General features: G+C 45.1%; 1 protein-coding gene across 11 annotated transcripts in view; it reads right to left on the bottom strand.

Moving 5' to 3' along the window:
• Positions 1-329: 329 nt before the first annotated feature.
• Positions 330-22,784, bottom strand: part of LOC128351531 (calcium-activated potassium channel subunit beta-2) — a 504,933-nt gene continuing 482,478 nt past the window's right edge. For all 11 annotated transcript variants that reach the window (XM_053311133.1, XM_053311135.1, XM_053311141.1 and 8 more), the window contains 2 exons: positions 14,359-14,554; positions 330-3,112 (listed from right to left, as the gene is read on the bottom strand). In XM_053311133.1, coding sequence (XP_053167108.1) covers positions 2,828-3,112; positions 14,359-14,554 — 481 coding nt within the window. In that variant the 3' untranslated portion in view covers positions 330-2,827. The remainder of the gene's footprint in view (positions 3,113-14,358; positions 14,555-22,784) is intronic.

Genomic DNA, 22,784 nt, shown 5'->3' with positions numbered 1-22,784 from the left:
CTAACGTGTTTAATTAAATTTCAGTGGGACTACTAATCAGTAATTTAGTCTGGATGTCGGCCATAATCTAATTGTTTCTCACGACATGCGAAGGTATTCCAACCCATGTTTTTGGAATTAGCAGTTGATACATTCAATAGATCAATAAGGGTATGAAGGGAGTTGAAACATGGAAAGGAACCGCTGCATTCTTTATAGCCCCTTGGTCCCAGTTTTCCTAGGTATGTACAGGAGAGAAACAGACTGAATTTCATCACGGATTTTTCAAAAAGCAATGAAATCCTACCAGGCAGGGTTTTAAAACAAGCCATTTCTGATCCCCGAGCATCTTGAAATTTCAAAGGTTTAATTGAATAATCTTTGTACCAAATCACACAGTTTTGAAGTCCTGATTACACGCCCCAGGAATTTATTTGCCTGAGAAAAGTTGCATTATGGATTACAAGACCAAAGATTAATTTCACTGCTGCAGACTCATTTGCACAGCTCAGACAACACTTGCACAGTTCATGGAATCTTGTAACACCATAAAGTTTGTTCAACGTTACATTACATGGGGGTGGGGGGGGGGAAGTATTCAGAAAATGGATGAACTGGACAGATCAAATGTGCTTTCTCCATTTGGCAAATAAGTAACCTTTGCTTCCAACACACCTATAAGTAATCCCATAAAAATATTCTATGGTAATTGCAGGGAGTGACTGGAGAGTACCTCACCATTTGCCCTTTGAGCAAACTTCAGTATAAGAACTTCTTAAGGTTGCCTTTATAGTTCTAATTGATGAAAAGTGTGAATATTATTTGTAGTTATGCAGAAGGTGGGCAGAAAGATGTAATATAAGTTATGGCCTTCCTTCCCTCTCCCATTTATCATCATGACTTACTGGGCTCCAACAGAAACTCTATCACCCATTTGCATAGCCACATCAACTCACTATTATTCCTTGTTCTTCCTGCCCACTTGATGCTTCTCAGTGACCTTGGCCACCAACACCCTGATGAGATGCTTCTGTCTACCTAACCACATTAGACTAATCTCAGACCCATCCTACCCTTCTCTCTGTCCTTCTTAACAGTTGTCAGGAACTTTGGCCAGTGGTGTAGTTATTCCTTGCCTTGCTGTGGCATTGTGTCTTCCATCTTTTCTCCGACTACACTTAAGTAGCAGCTAGTGCATGCCCAAAGTTGGGGCAGGGAAAGCCACCTAGGAGTGGTTATGCAGTCTTAACCATTAAGACTCCATACAGACATAATGATACATGTGTTTCTGGTTTTTCCATTCCACTTCATGGTTTGCAGTGCATGTACAGACTCATTTGAATTTCAGTGGTGGTGTTGTTTTTAAATTGCTCTCAGAGGAAAAGTTGCTTTGTGTTATTTTTTTAAAAAATATCCTCTTTAGGAATAATATTATTAGATTCCGTTAATGGACCTCACAAAGTAGAGGATGCTTTCCAAGCTAAGTACCAACCAAATTTATCTGTGCTGAAATGCCACCATGAATGGCAGGCATATGACCCTCCCCACTACAGCACTGCTCTTCTTGGTTATGATTATACCTAGGCTTCAACAGTGCGAAATACAAGAAGGATACTGCTTACTTTCCAGTTAATAAAAGAAATAATAAAATATAACATATTCATATTACAATACACCACTAGTTATTATATTCCTTTTTGTCTTCTTCTCTAGTATTCTTTTTTTTAAATATCCAGTAAAAAAATCTAAAATAGTTGGAAGTAAAAAATGAAAAAAATAGCTGTGTGTTTTTGTTTTTGTTTTAGTTCTTCTTTACAGTGATATGGTAGCAAATACAAGAAAAATGCACATAATAAATTTGTACGTAAGGTGTTCTGGTCCCATTATCTGCCAACAGGGCTCAGGTTGGAGTAGAAAATGAAAGGAGTTGACAAAATTTATAGATTTGTGGGATTTGTATGTGTTTTTCTTTTGGCTGTAGCTTTGGTAGGTAATGATCCATGAGTAAAAAGTATTGCAAATAAATGTGTTGCTAGAGATCTAAAACACCAGAATAGACAGCTTAACCCTGAGCATGAGGCTAACATAAAGACTATTGCCTTGATCCAGAATGTCAAGGCCTAATCCAAAGAAGGAAAGTTGTGCTTACATCCCATTAAAGCCAGCCATTATCCTATAGATTTTAATGAGACCTAAGGGTGACTGACATTCTATGGATTGGGGCCTGAGTGTGCAGCAATGTCTCTTCGGCAGTCATACACCTATATGCTTGCTCTTTGACCTCAATGGAGGAGGCAACTAGAGAATCCCACTCCAAAAATTGATTTCTGGACCAAGGCCTATGTTTCCATCATAGTTCCACTTCAGCCAGCAGACTGGATCCTCTTACCTTACTGCAGACCTCTGTCTTCCATTCTGTCCTCTCTGGGCTGAAGTGGAACTAAAGTGGTTCACATGAACATACATGGCAATGGAATACATTCCCTCCCAAATGGATTTGCACTGAAATGTTGATGCGTTCATTGACAAGGCTTGGCAAATGGTCACACTGAGCCCTAATTTGGCTGTAGAAAAAGAAGGAAAAACAAGAAAGAAAAGAAGTAATAAACTGCAGCATAAATCAAGATCATGTAGACAGCCAATGCAAACGGTGATTCCTTTTCTCATCATCTGCATAATAATAACATCACGTTTGCATATAGAACAGCCTTTTTCGTTATTGCTCTACTTCGTAAAAATATAAGGAACTTAGAACAGACGGACACATTACAAACTTAAGGTTCTTTGGTGAAGAATGAAAAAAACAGTATTTCAGCTGTAAATCCATCCCAGAAGCGAGCTACGAATTCTATCTGTTGATCCTTTGGATCCTCTCGCAGAGAAGGGACAGGTATTGGGTCAGCTTAACCATGGCAACAATGGCAACTCCTCCTATCATCATGCACGTTGGCCAGAAGAGGGAGTGGAATAGCACATTGGAACTGTAAAGTTTGGTTAGCAACACATTCTTCTGAACGCCGTCTGGGTCGTAAAAACAGGGAAAGTGCTGATACTTCTTGAAGTTCTCCATGACGACATTCACAAGGGACAGAGATTCCTCAAAGCTGTTGGTGCACTTGGGTATATAGGAACACTGTTGGGGGAAAAAGGAAAAGGAAAGACGAAAGACCGTATATTTCTGGCCCTACCAACGTTCTAGTTTGAGCAAGTGATGTTAAAAAGCATGTCTATACTACAGATTGAAATATGGGTTTCTTCCGGAATTTTTTCAGAAGGGGACACATATAAATAAAACAACTGCTGCTTCAAATTAAGATGGCCATATATCTGGGGGTGGGGAGAGTGCTTCCTTCCCCCCCCCCAATAGTTTAGCTGCCATGGCTTTCCTCCCAAGGTATTTTGGGCATTGTAGCTGTGCTACAATGCATTAGAATTTTCAGAGACTTCACAAAACGACTTCCCCAAAGTCTTGACTTTTAAAGCCCGACACAGCTTGGGGCCGGGGTACCTGTTGGATTGCATTCACCCATATGAATCTGCCAGGGTCCTCCGCTCATTGTCTCAGGCCCTGCTCATGGCCCCGCCAGTAACAGAAATCCAGCTGGCGGGGACTAGAGACGGGGCCTTTTCGGTTGTGGCCCCTCGGCTTTGGAACACCCTCCCTGAAGAGCTTCACCATGCTCCCTCCCTCAGTGTTTTTAAAAAACAAACTTAAAGCACATATTTTAAGGAGGCTTTTAAATGCTCCATTTTTAGTTATATCTGGTAGGTTCTTTAGCTTTTTATAATTTTCAGTTTTTAGCTTTTAAAATGACTTTTAATTTGAACCTAATTAATGAGTGTGTTTTTAACCTGACATTTAACTCCTTCAACGTGGTTAATTTTATTACTTTTATTGTGTCTTGTATCTATTTTATTGTTGTGAGCCGCCCTGAGCAGTAGTCTATTGGAGGGGTGGGGTATAAATATTTTAAATAAAATAAAATAAAATAAAGTTCCTTTGGGGAAGTAATACTATTTAGAAAGGGTTTTAAACTGTGTATAGCTCTTGATCTCACAGAGGAGATGTCCAAGCTGTATGCCGGGAGCTTTTGAGGGATTTCTAGCATGTATGTGCTCTTGAGAACATTATTAGAACACTTAAAAAATATATATTCTGGGACGCTTCACTTGAGAATATTTTTAGAGGGTTTTTTTTTTTTTTAAGTATACATATATATTTTGAAGAGTTTTTTTGTGGGTGTGTTTGTACGAAATGAAGTCATACTTCTGGATTACCTACAGTTACCATATTTTGCATAAACAATTCTGCCACTTAAGTTAGCTGAATGCACTACTTTTGACATTGGTATCATATTTTAACTGTTATTGTTCTCCACAGATTTTTAACCAGATCAAGAATGTCATAATCAATAATCAGATCAATAACTTCAACATGTCATCATGTCCAAGAGAAGCAGAAAATCTTTCTCAGATTCAAATTTACTGTCATTCAAATTTACCAAATTTGATAATTATTCAATAAAATGAATGTTTGAAGTTGAAATCCTACACATTTCAAACTATTCTTTTGCTTCCCTTTTGCAAACACTTTAATAAAAAATTCTATTAAATATATTTAGTTTCTTGTACTTTCCTTTCTATGCAAAAATGCCTTTGCCCAGTCAACCATGGGCCTCACCTACTCGTTTATTTATTCATTTTATTTACAATATTTCTACCCCACCCCTCCAGTACACTACTGCTCAGGGCGGCTCACAACATTAATAAAAAGATACAATGTAAAATGAGACTAATAAAGTTAACCAAATATAAGTTAAACAAATTAAAAGACCAGGCTAAAACCACATTTAAAATTACAATTGTTTAAGAGTTTCAAATTAAAATAAAAGCTAAAAACTGAGAAATCTATCTATCTATCTATCTATCTATCTATCTATCTATCTATCTATCTATCTATCTATCTGAGAGATATAGATATAGTTTATATATATCTTATGCTCCAACAAGGAGCTTGCTGTTATCTTCCATCAAGACTCCTGACCAGGTCCACACCTGCTTAGTTTGAATGAAGCTGCAACATCTCATAGTATCCAACAGGGGCACTCCAAGACATTTTGCTGCCCGAGGCAGACAATATGATGCCCCCCCCCCCCGCTACAGTAGGGGGATCAGCATTCTCAGCCCGTGTTCACAAAGGCAGCAGTGGTGGCATGGCTGTTCAATCCAGCGAGTGATGGCATGGCCGTTCCTAGCTCAAGACAGCAGGGAGGGGTTAAGAAGAGATGCTCCCTAGCTGGGTGAGGAAGGGGAAATGAACAATAGATCTTATGGGGGCAAGGAAAGACAGTGGCAGAGGATGAGAGGAGAGCTGGTCTTATGGTATGAAGCTTGAACTGTCCCTTTGCTAAGCAGCTCTGATCTGGTGTGCATTTAAATGGTAGACTAAATGTGTGAGCACTGCAAGATATTCCCATTAGGGGATGGGGCTGCTCTGGGAAGAGCATCTTCATGCTTGCATGTAGAAGGTTCCAAGTTTCCTCCCTGGCATCTCTAGATAGGGTTGGGAGAGACTCCTGCCTGCAACCTTGGTGAAGCTGCTGCCAGTCTGTGTAGACAATACTGAGCTAGATGGACCAATAGTCTGACTCAGTAGAAGACAGCTTCCTATGTTCCTATATGATGGGGCTTGGCATTTGCCACCTCACTGAGCCCTCCCAACACCCGAGCTTGAAGCAACCACATCACCTTGCTTCATGGAAGCAATCCCTGGCAGCATCTCCAGATAGGGCTGGGAAAGTCTCCAGCCTGAATTCTTGGAGAGCTGCTGCCAGTCTGTGTAGACAATACTGAGCAAGATAGACCCAACTCGGTATACTCGGTCTGACTCGGTATAAGGCAGCTTCCTGTGCAACTTCCTGTTTTTGCTCTTTTCCCATAATCCCTTAAAAGGGACTTTGTGCATAGTTCCAGTAGGAAGATGTGGATAAAATAGACTTATGTGGTGGTGGGGATGTGCACACGCACCTCCCACATGGTAGATTCACAAGCTTCTTTTTCAGATGTTACAGAAGCTTGAAAACAGCAAGTGTGACTGTATGAGGGAATCACACTTCTTGTTTCAGTGCCACTTGTAATGTGGAAAGGTAGCTTCTGTCAGTTACTTTAGATATTCCCATAAGCCAAATTGGTTGTTTGGAAGCTAGGCATAGTTTGATCTTATTTTGTCTTCCGTGAGCCCTTATCAACCAGCTGTCAAGAAAAGCAAAAGTAAGAGTTTCAGAAAGGGTCACCATTAGGCACAGCCCTGCAGGCCCCAGCCAATGTGCCCACTCTCCAAGAGGACCCCATGATTTTCCCCATGGAAAAAAGTTCTTAAATTTGGCACAGATGTTGGACAGATTATCAGGACTCTGTGTATTAACTTTGAAGCAGATCAGTTGATTAATTGATTTTTAATGATTTTTTTGAATTTTTTAAAAACTTTTTTTTAAAAAAAAAGCCCTGTAAGTGGCTTGTTTCATGGCAGAAAATTACAAAAGCTTCTGGAACTAAAGCCATAACCCCTCACTTGGACCATTATTCCAACCCCATCTGAAGGAATCTGCCATTTTTCTTCATTAAAAAGTGCAACATGCCCACCCCCCCCTTTGCCCAACACTTTACATTTCCAGAATGGCTGGGCTTAGAGTTCTGAAAATGGGAAAACATGTAGTCCAAGATGGCAGGGACTCTGTATATTTTTCTTTCAAGGATTGTTGGTATTCTGGGTGAAAGTCTTGGAAACTGGAGACAGAACATGCAAAAAGCACGGATGAAAAGGCCACACAGAACGCTTTTGGGAAGATCATATGCTCAACAGCCATTTATTTCTCTTTGATTCCAACCAGAAACTGACAATGTAAATGGGTGGCCTTTCCTTCTCTAACCACTTTTGGGGGGTTAGGGGGTGGGGAGAGGGAGAGGCAGCCCATTTAGATTAGGCTGTACAATCTAATTTCTGGTGAAAATCAAAGTGCCATTTCTTGTGTCTGTGATGGCAAGAGGCAAAAACCAGCTGGTAATTTTCATGCGTGGGTACCCAAGGTAGTGGCAATCGGTGAACCAGAAAGGTTTTGCCGGTTTTATGTTGACTTTTTGAGGGCTGCTAGCCTTAACCTGGGATCTAGTGCCACTCTTTCCTTGGCCATGTCCCAAAGCCACTGCTGTGAGATGGCTGCGTGCTTGGAGGTGGAAGGAAAGCAATGACCTGTATCCCAGGGTACTAACCAGTGTTCCCTCTAACAGGGATTCCCAGATATTAGCAATAGCAATAGCAATAGCACTTACATTTATATACCGCTCTATAGCCGGAGCTCTCTAAGCAGTTTACAATGATTTAGCATATTGCCCCCAACATTCTGGGTATTGTTGACTACAACTCCCAGACTCCCCAACCAAAAACTATTGCAGCTGGGGATTCTGGGAGTCGTAGTCAACAACATCTGGGAATCCCTGTTAGAGGGAACACTGGGCCTAATTACACCCCTGACACTAGATTCATGTTTTCCTTGCTTTGGAGCATTAGGCTGTATCCCCAGACAGCCTAACAGCTTGTCAGCCTAACAGCAGGAGGTACCCATTTGGTATTTTTGCCTGCCTTTGGCAAGAACTTTTTTACCTTTCCTGCTACTGTGTTACTAGTGAAAAAGAGCCATGCCTCACGATGTAAAGTAAAGTGTGTCATCAAGTCAGGTTCGACTCCTGGCGCCCACAGAGCCCTGTAGTTTTCTTTTGGTAGAATACAGGAGGGGTTTACCATTACTATGTGAGAGGAGACAGCAACAGTGGTTCGCATGATTGGGGTTGGGGAGCAGAGCTGGTTTTGTTGTCCTGGCTGACTACATGTGACTGCATTAAGTTCCAGGTGACACCTACTCCTGTATTCATTTGGATGGGTGACAAGGGAATTGTATGGAACCGGTGACTGCCAGTTCGAAGGTGGGCAGGGGGGATAACTTTAAGGACTGGGGAGGACAAGGAGGCAACATACCTCCTTGCCGCTTCTGTACGTCGTGGACCAGAAGTGTCTGGAAGTGTCCATTGCTCATGTGCATGTCACAATGAGACACTTCCGGCCACTTCTGGTCCACAACATACCGGTGTGGCAAGGAGATATGCTGCTGTCTCGCAGAACCAATTTTAATGACAGTGCCGGTGAGGGCGGGGGAGAGAAGCACCCTCCCCAGTTCTTAAAGTTATCCCCCCACCTTTGAACTGGCTGAACTGCTGGACTATCAAATCGGTTTGGAGGTCCATAAAGGGCCTCCGAACCGGTTCTGTGCACATCCCTATGGGTGACTACTTGTGAGCGCTCTAAGATATTCTCCTTAAGGCAGGTGTTCCCAACCTATGGTACTGCAAATGTTGCTAAACTACAGCTCCCATCAGCTCAAGCTACAATTTATTTATTTATTGTAGCTGGGAATGGTGGGAGTTATAGTTCAACAACATCTGGGGTACCACAGGTTGGGAACCCCTGCCTTGGGGGTTGGAGCCATAACTCAGTGGAAGAACATCTCCATGCTTGCATATAAAAGGTTCAAATCCAGGGCATCTCTAGGCAGTGCCGGGAAAGACTTCTGCCTGAAGCCTTTGAGAGTTGCTGCCAGTCAGTGTAGACAATACAGAGCTAGATGGACCAATGATCTGATTTGGTATAAGGTGGCTTCCTGTGTTCCCATGGGCATCTGCTGAGGCTCATGCCTCAACAAGGGAACCTCACCAAGAGTGCCCTGGACCCAATCTTCTTCTTCACCAAGGCCACCTCTTTGCTCACTTGACCTCTGCCACTGACCCAGAGGGGAGTGACCAAATCTTCAATGTGTCCAGATATGTGCCTATTATTTTATTGCATTTGAGAACAAAGGACTTCTGGAGGTAGCAGAGAGCAAGAGCAAGTATGCTTTGAAGATGAAAAGAAACAACAAGGGTAGGTATTTGCCCTTTCTCGATGTCAGCCAGGGTGTATAATCCTATCAAGTTTCCTTTTCTGGTGGTCTTTTATCAATATGCACAAGTGCACATGCACATCAGTAAAACACTGCACAAAAGAACGTTGATGTGATCTTGCCACCATTCTCATCAATTTTGCTTTTTAGAGTGCTTTACCAATGTGTACCACTACATCTATAGCGTAGTAGAGGGAGCAAAAAGACATGGTTGACCTGAAGAAACAAAAAGCTGTGGTAAACATTTGTATGCCCAGTGCTCCATACAGAATTCAAAAATAAAACAAAACAAAGGAGATTTCCCAGTGCATCCGTTCCCCTCCACAAACAAGACCAGGAGTAGAACTGGCCTTGTGGTAGCAAGCATGAATTGTCCCTGTTTGTTGAGCAGGGTCCACCATGGTTGCATTTGAATGGAAGACTACATGTGAGCACTGCAAGACATTTCCCTTAGGGGATGGGGCCGCTTTGGAAGGAGCACTTGCATTCTTGGATGCAGAAGGTCCTAGGTTCAATCCCTGGCATCTCCAAGATAGGGCTGAGAGAGACTCCTGCTTGTAACCTGGGAGAAGACGCTACCAGTCTATGTAGACAATACTGAGCTAGATGGACTAATGGTCTGTCTCGGTATATGGCAGCTTCCTATGTTCCTATGTACTTCAGAACTTTAAAAACTGTGAAGGAATTTGGATGAGAAGCATTTCAGAAGTATTTCAGGGCCACCCAGGGTCCTAGAACAAAGGTTCTAATAGACATGTTGGAGTCCCGACTGGTCCCAGTTTGACAGAGATGACACAACAGTTTGGAGAGACCGATGTGCTCCCCAACTGTTTCACGGTTCGGTCGGATCGGGTTGGATCAGAATCTGACATTTGGGGCTGTGCACAGGCTTGCTACCAATGCTCAGTGGGCACACAAGCCTATGACATCATGAGTCTACTCTGGGTGCTGTGAAACAGTGGTGTAGCTAGGAGAGGGTGGGCCTGTGTTTGCCCCTCTCCCCGGTGGCCCTGTGGGCAGATTCTTTGCATGGGTGCAGTGCACACATGCCAGCCCTACCCGCAAGAGCTCATGCAGTCCACTGCAGCTCATTCCAGGCTGGTTGTTCTCTTCTTTCTTTCTCTTGCTGCGAGCGAGGGAGAGGAAACAGAAAACACCCAGCCAGCAATGACACACTGGCTGTGGATGAGCAAAGCCGCCTGGAGCTTGGGGGAGGGGCCAGGGGTGAGGGGAGAGCCAGGCAGCTCCCACGGGTTTGGTGGCTCATGTTCTTTGAATGCATCTGGCCAGTTATAGCCCCGCCCCTGCTGTTAACCACTCCCCAGATACAGACTGCATCTCAAAAGTGGGTATGGAACAGCGCTCCCGCCGAACGGAATTGCTTCAGTAATCCGAATGGGCTGACAGTTAAGAATCCTTTAATTCCATCCCGGGTCAAAAAGTCAAGCATTACCATCAAGAGACAAATTGCATTCATAAAACTGATTTGGGATTCAGTTTGCACAGCAGTCTGTCCGAGGGAAAACAAAAATACAGAAAGCTCCAGAGAGTCAACCGGAACCTGTAAAACAACCTTGAGTCAAGCAAGCATTAACTGTACCTGCATTAGATTAAGAGGAAGCGGCAACTGGGAGGATTTAAGCCTGGATATAAACAGGCAAATCTATGCAACACTTTGAGAGCTAATGTAGCATAGGAGTCAAGGGCCAAAGTGGACATTATGTGCAGTCATATGTCACTCTTCCCTGTCACGTTTTTTTAAAACCCAAAGCAGCCTTGTTAGGCTATGAGTTTAAGCAAAGGAACAATGGGAGAGAAGAGGCTGCTGCTTAACCTGACTGCTGCTGCTTGTTTTCCTGCTCAAAATTGCACACCCTAGCCGGATAGGGGTGGATAGTGAGATGTTTTCCTCCCGCTCTCATAACATGAGAACCAGGGGTCATCCGATGAAACTGATTGCCAAGAAATGTAGGACCAAGAAAAGGAAGTACTTTTTTCACACAACGCATAATCAACTTGTGGAATTCTCTGCCACGAGATGTGGTGACAGCCACCAGCCTGGATGGCTTTAAGAGGGTTTTAGATAAATTCAAGGTGGACAGGTCTATCAGTGGCTACTAATCTGAGGGCTATAGGCCACCTCCAGCCTCAGAGGCAAGATGCCTCTAAATATCATTTGCAACGGAACAACAGCGGGAGAGAGGTTGTACCCTCAGCTCTTGCCTGTGGGCTTCTCAGAGGGATCTGGTGGGCCACTGTGTGAAACAGGAGCTGGACTAGACAGGCCTTGGGCCTGATCTAGCAGGGATGTTCTTATGGTTTTTTCAGTCGTGGGTGAGAAGCTTGCTATACATATTAGAGAGCAGAGGTTCCCAACTTTGCGTGCCCAAATCTTGTTGGACCAACTCCCATCATCCCTAGCCATGATGGCTAAAGGCATCCAGCCAGAGGGAGCTGGCCCACACTTGACACTTCCCCCCAGAGGTTCTAAAATGGAGTTTCCCCTTTGGATTCCCTAAATAGCAAGCATTCACATTTTATCCAGAGCTAAAACACTGCTGTTTAACTGCTGGGAAAATGGACCACACTTTTATCTTGCCATTTCTTTACAGAGTTCAACACAGTACGCAGTGAGCTTCTTTCCTCTCCCCCATTTAATCTTCACAATAACCCTGTGAGGTAAATTACTCTGAAAGATGGTGATTGGCCCAAGGTTCACAGCTGAGCAGAATTTGAACTTGGGTCTTTGTCATCTAAGTCTTCTTGGTCTACGCAATGCATAACATTGCTCTAGACTGGGCTGCACAACTTCAGCCCTTCATCTGTTGTTGGATTACAACTCCCATCATCCCTAATGGCCACCGTGGTAGGGGATGATGGGAGTTGGAGTCCAACAACAGCATGAGGGCTGAAGTTGCACAGCTCTGCTCTAGATACTGAATCTACCGTACAAACTGAAAATCAACTATTGCTTATGGAGCAATAAAGCAACTATCTGGAAAGGCCCTACGAATAATTACGCCAGCACATGTGCTTGGATAGGGTAGATCTCCCACTGTGCCAGCGCAATATCTCAAAACAGGCCGTTATGCAAGGTCATTGTGCAGGCGTTTGCAATTATACATCTGCTGACAATCGTTGGGATCTGTGTTCCAGTATCTGATTTCGCCCTATCTCAGGCAATTAAATCTCTACGTAACTAGGACTATATCTCTGAGTGACTGAAGACAGATAATGAACAGAAGCATTTGCCCGAACATCATCAGTGCAAAGTCAAGGGACCTCTGGTGTCCCTTTACACAAACAAGCAGCCATCTGGAGAAAGAGCTGCGCATCACAGGATGAGGCCGTGATGCGCACAATAGTGTTGCGTCAGCACAGATACACTTACAGTCTAGTGGAAAAACACACACACACACTCTCTGCATTTGCAACATTATTTACATTTTCAGCATAAAAGGAAGTGTATTTAAATTGGCTTGGACTGGCTGGATTTTCAACGGGATCATTTAGCTAGCTGGGGATGTGGCTTTTAATTCTTTTTTCTTCTGCATATTGGCTGGAAACTGATTGATCATATCTGTAATCAGAAGACCCTCTGAATTTTATTTTATTCAGAACTGACCTGCAGGATCTTCCATTTTAATGAATTAGGTTATCTCTGTAGATGGGCAGATGAACCCTGCTTTACGAGACATTTTGAGTTGATTACATCAGTTTTCTTTTCAACGAATTGGATAATGAACCCAGAGGAAGATGCGATGTCTGTTTAAATATTTTTAAACTCTGTATCACTGTATTGTAGTCGGCTTGCTAAGTCTATTTTAATTGGGAATTGTATGTGTGCCCTTGTGGGATATATTACCTGGCTTGAATCTCTGGGATGAGCAGTTGAAACATCAGGATAAATAAGAGATTGTAGCAGGTGAATCATTTTGCATGAGTTTTAGGCTCAAACTAACTGTGAGCTTAACATTTACTCACGAGTAGAAGCCATGTGGGACCATGAGTTGGATCAGGACCACACCATGCTGGGGGTGGAGTGTTCACCCTTTACCCCTCCAAAGAGGCTACCTAACCTTGAAAGTGCCATTTGTGATGACGACGACGACAACAACAATTTATATAACGCTTTTCAACAAAAGTTTCCAAAGTGGTTTACATAGAGAAATAATAAATATATTAGATGGCTCCCTGTCCCCAAAGGGCTTACAGTCTAAAAAGAAACAGAAGATAGGCACCAGCAACAGTCACTGGAGGGATACTGTGCTGGGGGTGGATAGGGCCAGTTACTCTCCCCTTGCTAAATAGAGAGAATCACCACATTAAAAAGGTGCCTCTTTGCCCAGTTAGCAGGGGTCAACAGCAATTTTGGGACTGACTAGCTGCTTGGAGGGCAATTGGAGGCAGGAAAGCAGCATAGAAACAAATGGTTATACACCCTCTATTTCTGCACTGTGGCCCCAATCTGAATCTCAGCCCTGTGCAGCTGTTACTCACAAGTAAACATAAGCCCATCACTACACACTGCCTCCTTGTCTAGTTTATTACTTGTTTTATACACTGTATTAGGTGCTGCAATGGATCCTGATGTGGACCCACTGCAGATGATGGGAACATGGTGCAGATGTAGGGGTTCTAATCCTTCATTTCTGCATTGTTTTCCTAGCCCCCACCACAAGCCATTGGGGCTGAGAGTCACTGTTCCCTCTAACAGGGACTTCCAGATGTTGTTCACTACAAATCCCAGCATCCCCAGCTGCAGTGGCCTTTGGCTGGGGATTATGGGAATTGTAGTCAAAAACATCTGGAAATCCATTCGAGGGAACACTGATGGGATGATGGGAGTTGTAGTCCAACATCATCTGGGCCCAAGTTTGAGAACCTCTGGGTTAGTACCAAATTATTATGGCCTTCAGCCATTGTGGCTGGGCATAATGGGAGCTGTAGTCCATCAACATCTGAGGATCCAAGCCAGAGCACAGGAGGAATTGAGGCTATTGTAGCAAGTTGTAGAATCACTTGGCTTATTAAAGCTGTGTTCTATGCCAGTCCTCATTCCTGTTGTGAATACCTATGGATTCCAAAATTTTGGTTTAACACAGAGGTTTAACCCCTATGGCCCCAGAGCCTTTTCTCAACTACTTTGTGCACAGGTTCAATATATCTGTATAAGCATCAGGGCCAGCATCTTGCCTTAAAAACAAAAGCAGACATTATTGAGAAGAGAGTTCCACACCAAATTAACCTGATTCCACTTGTAAAGAGGCATTCATGGAATATGCATGGACTGATCAGCTCTGTCTGCAGTTATAGAGCACCCCCAAACATGTTTGGCTCTGTTGGTTTTGGGAAATGATCTGCAAAGAAATATATTCCCTGTTCTCACCTCAGAATTAATTTTCATCGTCTCTTCTGTATGGTAAAGTAAGCACTTCTGCCCTGAAGACGATACATTGACATACACCTGCAAGCAGGGGTACTGAGACATTTTTCTGCAGTCTGGACCACAGCTGACGGAGCAGTTAAAGGTTTCTATGATGGAGGCATTGAGGAGTGTGCACTGTGTCTCTTCCGTCCAAACACTGGGGAGGAAAGAGAGAGAGTTTACGCAAAGCACAGTAAGAAAAGGACAAAAAGCACTGTTTTTCACTAAGAGCTTCACACATTCCTGTTCTTCTGAACTGTATAATCCTAGCATGAGAATGCCCGCTAAAACTGTGGCAGCAGGGGCGTAGCAAGGTTGGAGTGGGCCCAGAGACAAGATTTTAAAATGGGGGCCCCCTCACTGAAGTATGTGTATACACACACACACATACACATACACACACATCCTATGTGCCACAATAGAATATCATCCTAAATTATTTTTAAAGGTTTTGTAAATTGTGGATGATGCAAGTCATGTAATGGTACTAGAGAAAGACATGCTGTTCTGGTAGCTCCAGGTCTTAACACTCACATCAATTTCGGAGGATGAATACAACTGAAGGAAGCCCGGGCGGCTGCGTGGCTGGGGGAGTCAGTCATGTGACTTGCCTCAGGGGCCCCCACAAGGTAGTGGGCCCCCAGACAACTGTCTCCCCTTGCGCTATTATAGTTACGCCCCTGCATGGCAGGTTGGGTGACTCCATCCTCCAAGTAATCATAAAGGCTGTTGTCATGTGTAGCCAAGAATGCGCTAGGGCAAGGATTCTCAACCTTGGGTCCCCAGCTGTTCCCATAATTCCCAGCCCCAATGGCCTTTGGTTGGGGATTATGGGAGTTGAAGGCCAACAACATCTGGGGACCCAAGGTTGAGAATGCATGAGCTAGGGCATTTAAGTCTGGGCTTGGCTGCCTATGGGAGCCTCCAGGAATTGTCTGGCTCCTGGTGGCACCTCAGTGGCGTCTCGGCAGCAAACCTGCCTAGGGAGCCTGCCTATTAAATGAGGTTAAGGGAGCACTTCCTCAACCCTGTTTACCTGACCGAGTGTCAGGCCTGGCTGCTTTCAACTGTTACTGAAACACTGACGGGTTCTCGCCTGTCACTGGGGGTGGGGGGTGGGGATCATGGTGCATTGTGGGATTTCCTTGCATGGTGCATTGTGGGATTTCTGGGGACCAGGACAATGCATCCCAACCCCCATGCCTCTGCGCTGCCAGGGGCAGCGGCGGAGCATCTGGGTGCATGATCTGTGCGCCCAGAACCAACAGGATGATCATGTTCAGGGGAGGTAAGTTTTCCAAGGCTTTCTCCCCACCCATCCTCATACTTGATCATGAGAAAGGCCCCAGAGAATAGAGTAGCCAGAACTGCCTACATGTGCAGTCACTTCTGGTATCTTCTCCATGCTTCCCAACTATGGTGCATTCTGAAGTATCAGTCAGACCAGGGGTGATCAAACAAGGGCCTTCAGCTACTGGTGAACTACAACTCCCATCACCCCCAGCCGGATGATGGGAGTTGTAGTTCAACTGCAGCTGGAGGCCCAAGTTTGTCCAACCTTGAGTTAGACGTTCACAAACAACTGTAAGATGGGTGAGCGAGAGGGATGCTGTTCTGACACCCATAGCTATTGCTCCAGTTCATCTAATCCCTGGGCCTGTTTGGATTATTCTTCACCCACACAGGAGAGCTGGTCTTGTGGTGGCAAGCATGAATTGTCCTCTTTGCTAAGCAGGGTCCACCCTGGTTTGCAAGTGAATGGGATACTACACGTGAGCACTGCAAGATACCCCCCTTAGGGGATGGGGGCCACTCTGGGAAGAGCATCTGCATGCTTGCATGTAGAAGGTTCCAAGTTCCCACCCATCTATCAAGATAGATATCACCTATCTTGTTATCTCCAAGATAGGGCTGAGAGAGCCTCCTGCTTGCAGCCTTGGAGAAGCTGCTGCCAGTCTGTATAGACCAGGGATTCTCAATGTTGGGTCCCCATATGATATTGGACTTCAACTCCCACAATCCCCAGCCCCAGTGATCTTTGGTTGGGGATTATGGGAGTTGAAGTCCAATAACATCTGGAGATCCAACGTTGAGAATCCGTGGTGTATACCATACTGAGCTAGATGGACCAAGGGTCTGACTCGGTAGAAGGCAGCTTCCTGTGTTCCCTATGATAAGGATGTGTTTATGCTGTGGTGTGCATGTCCTTCCCCCCACTCCTGGTGTGCCTTTTCTTAATCGCATGAGGGGCACGGTTCATCTCAACGCACATCTACCCACAGCCCAAATACTAGTTTAAATACTGCTTATTTTAGCAAGGATTGATCTGGTTGCACTGGCAATAAAGACACATTTTCTTTTCCACCCCGTGAACAGTTTCATACTATTTTGCCAAGAAGTGCAAAGAATTACCAAAACAGGAGCCTGTTTATTGCAAATGTGTTTGCAGGACAGATTCCTGTGTCTCAGCTCAGCATTGGCATGAAGATACTGCTCTCACCCATTGTATTTCTGCATCTGGTAATCAAAGGTATACTGCCTTGACCACTGAGCTGCTGTAACTAAGAACCATTGATAAACCTTGCATTTGCCCAGCCTTTAAAAAAAGCCATCTTAAAAAAATAAAAATAAAATCCCCAATACACTACCTCACTGGAATGTTGTCAGGTTTAATTAATTTCAGGTTACTATGGTGCTTTGATAATCCATGGATAAAGTATCATGTAGACGCCAACACTGCTTGTGATTCCAGAGGAGTAATTTGACCTTAACTGTAATTGGCAGAGATGGATAATTAAGGCTGCCTAAGAACGGAGCAATTTTGAAATGTAAATACTACTGGCTTTCTAGTCAGGTTTCTCTCCAAAGGCTTAACTCTTTCTCCGGCAAAGGATATTGCACATTGAGGCTCTACACATGATCGGTGTGTAGAGCCGAGAGGGGTTTGGTGGGGAAAGCGAGTCAAGCCTGCTCTCCCAGCAGTCAATGAGGCAAGTCTCACGATCAGTGAGACTCGCCTCTAGGGGGTTTGTGGAGAGAGAGGGCTTAGCCCGCTCTCCCCGCAGACGATCACTGGAGCACTCCTGGGTGGCTGGATTGGCCACCCACACGACTGCTGGCTCCATCACAGAGATGGCGGGGGCTGCAGGGTTGGGGGCTGTGCCCCCCGGAAGTTCCAGGATGCCTTGCACACGCGCACTGGGCATTCTGGAGAGACCCCCGAGCCGCGCCACAGCAATGCACGACCAAAAAACCCAGGTTAGCAGAGTGCTTGCTCTGCTAACCTGGGCTAAGGGGAGGGGGAATTAGCGGGGTATGCTGCTGGGAGCTGCATGGCTCCCGTTGCAGCACACAGTCACCGAAAAGCGGGCTAGGCTCCCTTAACCTGCTTTTTGGCAGTCGTGAGAATTGCCTCAATCTGTTGTCGAGGCCTGGGCAGCTGGATCGGCTGCCCACATGACTACTGGCTCCATCACAGAGCCAGTAGGGGCGTCCGGTATCGGGGGCCGCCCATTCCCCAGAAATCCCAGGATGCCCTACGCATTCTGAGGAAACCCCCAATGACGAGACCCCCCTGACACCAGGAGCCGCGCCGCGCCAACTCACAATTAAAGAAACTGGGTTAGCGGATCACTCGTTCCACTAACCTCGTTTAAGGGGAGGGCTACTTTTGTGGGCTAGCCAGTGGTTCTCACAATGGAGGAAAACCGGGTTGGGTTCCCTTAGCCCAGTTTTCCTCCATTGTGTGAATAGTCTCATTGTCTCCTAGTGATCATGGCAGACAGAATTACGAAGACATTATCCAATTAAATGATGGGGCAGGAGGGAAGGAGACAGTCCTTCCCTTGACTTTTGCCTTGGAAGTTGTGATCCATCACATGGACCTGCTACTCCTGATGGCTGTGGGTCCCAGTCCTGGCTGCCACATTTTCTTATGATAGCATCCATGTGTACCAGGGGCTGGTAGTCACAGCAAACAGCGAGAAAATGTGTGGAGTACCAGAAGAAGAAGACACAGAGACTCAGGAGGTCATTTGAAAAGTCTTGATGGGTCAGTAACCGGTGGCCCACAGGCTCCGTAACCAGGAATTGTGGTACAGAGCACACATTCCAATTCCACCTCTTTACCAGGCATGATTCCTGTTTTCAGGAACTCCTTGAAAGTTTTCCGGTTTTTCATGATGCCTGTTTTGTCCTAGGGGTGTGCCGAACCGGTTTGAATTGTGCAGAACTGGTTTGAATTGAACCTGGTTTGATGAGAAAAGGCCCTGTTCTACTGGTTTGAGCTCGAACTGGACTGGCCCTCCAAAAGAGGGGGCTGGTCTGAGTTTGAACCCAACCTGGCCTGGTTTGGATTGAACTGGTTTGGCCCAGTTCAATTGCCTTGCTTGTAAGGGGGAATCTGGTAAGGATTTTCCTTTACAAGCAAAGGGGGGATCCCTCTCTATAAAGGGATTTGTTGGGGAGTGGGTGAGAGGGCAACTTACCGGCTGTTGCAGTGGTGGTGGCCCCTCGGACCTACTGGTGCTCCCCCCTGAGGGGCTGGTGCTGCAGAGCCAGTGCTGTGGAGCTGGCACCAGCCTCTCGCACCCTCTCGCCAGCCCACGAAACCCTTTTTAGATAGGGAATCCCTCCTTTGCTTGTAAGGATTCCCTTTTACAAGCAAATCACTTCAACTGGGTTGACTCGTTCGACAGCATGAACCGAACTGCCGCCAGTTCTAATTAAACGGTTCATGGACTGGGTGGTTCAGTTCAAATTCAAATCGTACTGCCTGAACCAGTTCCGTTCACACCCCTACTTTCAGTAGTAGCTCATCCTAAGGAGCAGGGGTGGGGGGCCAAATGAGGAAATGCCTCTGGTTCCTGGCAGCTTTCGTTGCTTCTCCCTCTCCCATCCCGCTCCACCCTGGTGTTAAGGAGAGCCATGCTGCCCGCAGGCTGGCCATTTGCCAGATAGAGTTGCATGGCTTACACAAATTAGCTAGAAGCCCTAGACTCAGTTTTGGTTGCTTCCCCACATTAAGATCTGGTTTGATCCTCGCTCTCTTCAGTTTCAGTTTGACTCCTGGATGTCACAGCTGGTGATGTCTGGTGATCCTTTTGGATCTCGCAGCGGCTTTTGATACCATCAACTGTGGTATCCTAGGTCGTCTGAGAGAAGTGGGATTAGGTGGCACCTACAATGGTTCTGTTCCTACCTCTCGGGTAGATTCCAGATCGTGCCACTTGGAGACTATTGCTGTGCAAAGCAAGGAATAAAGCATGGAGTTCCACAAGGCTCCAAACTGTCCCCAATGTTCTTTAACTTCTACATGAAATACTATTATATTTTATTTTTTACATTTATATCCCGCTTTTCCTCAGGACAATCCTGCGAGGTAGGCTAGGCTGAGAGATACATGACTGGTCCAGAGTCACCCAGTGAGTTTCATGGTTGAATGGGGATTCAAACTCGGGTCTTCCCAGTCCTAGTCCAACACTCTAACCACTATGCTATAGCTGGGAGAGATCATCAGAAGATTTGGAACAGGGTGTATTCAATATGCTGATGACACCCAAATCTATTTCTCCCTATCGACTTCATCAGGAAATGCCATAACTTCCCTAAATGCTTGCCTGGAGGCAGTAATCGGCTGGATGGGGGATAACAAATGAGTTTAATCCAAATAAGATGGAGGTACTGATTGTGGCGGGTCAATAGATGGTTTAGATCTGCCTGTTATGGATTTGGTTACACTCCCCCTGAAAGATCAGCTGTGTAGCTTGGGAGTGCTCCTGGATCCAAAACTCTCTCTGGTTTCTCAGTTTGAGGCAGAGTCCTGGAGCGCTTTTTCTCAGCTTTGGCTGATATGTCAGCTACACCCATTTCTGGAACAGGGGTGGAGCTACTATTTAGTGGTAGGGTTCAAAGGATCTGGGCTGCCAATCAAAAGGGCGGCTGGAGCCCTCCTTGTGCATGGCTTCATGTGCTAAAGGAGCATGGCCCAATTACCAGAGGGCCCGCCCCAGCCCTCTGGATCACATTTCCACCCAGTGATTGCTGGCTGGGTGCATTTATTTGTGGGGGGAATATTGAGGGGTCCCCCACTTTTGCAACCATGGCATCCCTACCTCTGGCATTCCTGCCCCATGGTATCCCAACCTCAAAGCTCCTTCATGGCTGGGCACAAATGAGACTGGTTTCAGTAGGGGGAGTGGATTGGACAGTTTAATGACATTAGAGTCCAAAATCTCCAAAGTAAAAACACATATATATCTATACCACCCCCTTTCCGTTTATGTCTGCCGATGTGTACACACGCATCTGTATCTGAGGAGCGCAGCATGTGTCACTCTGGGGTTGGCTTCCGGATAGATTTGATTTGGTGACTTTAAACTATTCCTTCCTTTCCCCCTCCTTGTTTTAATTCCATTTGAAGAGAGAAGGGAGAAGAGAAATGGGAGAATTGTATGGATTTGGATATTGAACTTCAGAAAAGTTAGATCATACAACAGTTCAAATGGCTGCATTTCTTTCCCTTGCTCTCCCTCCATGCTCTCAATGTGGGGCTGCCTTTGTACATAATCCAGAAACTACAACTGGTAGAGAATGCGGCAGCCAGGCTGGTCTCTTAGACAACCTGAAGGGACCATATAACACTGATTTTTAAAGAATTGCACTGGCTGTCATTATGTTTCCAAGTGAGATAGAAAGTGCTGCTTATTACCTATAAAGCCCTGAATGGCTTAGGACCAGGGCACTGGAATGGCTTAGGTCCAGGGCACTTAGGTCCAGGGCATTGACCAAAGGAGTGCCTGTCATCTGGGGAGGTCCAGTTATGGTTGCCACCGGCTTGTCTGGTGGCAACTCGGGGCTGGGCCTTCTCTGTGGCTGCCTCAGGGCTTTGGAATGCACTCCCTGTCAAATTAAGAGCTTCTCCATCTCTGATTGATTTTTAAAAGACCCTTAAGACACACCTGTTTTCTCAGGCTTTTAATTAAAACTAATTTAAACTGTTTAATTGTTTTACTCTATGAAAATGTTTTAATTTATTTTATTTTATTTTTATGGTGTAATTTGGAATATGCCCACCGCCTACAAAGATATATACCAGGCAGTATATAAATACAGGTGGACTTAGTTATTTGCACATTCACAGTTGGGCCATGTGCACCTGGGCTTGTATACACAGGTTAAACTTTGGCTGTCCATTGTTCCTAGGTTGCTGGCAATGACCTCTGAGGTCACTTCCAGCCACCATTTTGCTGACTGGAGCCATTTTGTGCCTCTTTCCTACCCCCCCCCCCGTGATTTCTCATGGAAACGTGGCACAGTTGAGGATTTGGGGGGCCATTGCTGGACAGATGGCAACCTGCAGAGCATGCATGGTATGTTGATTCTCCAATTTCTGCCTTTTTATTGGGTCCCCCCCCATTTCTTGCCCTACAGGAACCTAACCCACCACCATTGATTTAAGGTCTCATTATCCATGGTTTCATTATCCATCAAAATTGGAGGGAACGGAACCCCCACAGATAACAAAGTCTACCTGCATGATAAATAAATAAGTAAAATAAAATAGTGTCTCACTTCCCTAGTAGAATTATTACACGGATCAGCAGGATCCCCACTTGTGAAGAGGAAGGTATTAGCCCAGTGGAAAGAGAAGGAAAACACCTCAAAGTGCTGTAAAATAGCTTGATCCCTTCTACAAATTAAACTTCCAGTTTTTTTCATTTGAAGGCTTATGGTTTCTTGAGGCCGTGGTGATGATTACTGCCGCTCCCTGCTGAATTAGGCCAGGGATATGTTTTGCAGCGATAGACGCTCAGTAGTTTATAGACTTCAGTGGAACAGAGATTAGCCGATAAGGATATTAGTCAAAAACCCATATTGTGAGGGAAAAGGCTACAAAAGCTTTTCATTTCTCTGCTTCACCAATTAATCCAAGGCTAAACAATGACAAATGAAGGAGATCATATATATGAAGTTAGTCCCGAACACTAAATCCCCACACTAGAAGCTCAATACCATTTTTGTCATAAATGTGTCCATGTTTCTGTTATTGCAAAAAGTGTCCTCTGTCAGTTACAAAAATGTATCTATATATTATGAATTAGCAAATGCATCATGAATTGTTCAAAGCCCTGTTTAGACGCTTTGAAAACTGGGGACGCTATACTTGCAAACAGCATCCTCTAGAGTGCACCCTGAATGCTGTCCATGGTAACAAAATTTGTCTACAGCAGGTCTGTTCAACCTCGCCCCCCAGCTGTTTTTGAACTACAATTCCCACAATCCCCAGCCACAGTGGCCAATGGTCAGGGATTATGGGAGTTGTAGGCCAACATCTGCAGGAAGGTCAAAGTCAAGCAGCCCTGGTTTACAGAGAGGTTATAAGCCTG

The sequence above is a fragment of the Hemicordylus capensis genome, chromosome 3 (genome assembly GCF_027244095.1).
Source record: "Hemicordylus capensis ecotype Gifberg chromosome 3, rHemCap1.1.pri, whole genome shotgun sequence".
Lineage (NCBI taxonomy): Eukaryota > Metazoa > Chordata > Lepidosauria > Squamata > Cordylidae > Hemicordylus > Hemicordylus capensis.
The sequence above is the reverse complement of the archived record's forward strand: the minus strand, read 5'-3'. Positions and strand labels throughout refer to the sequence as shown.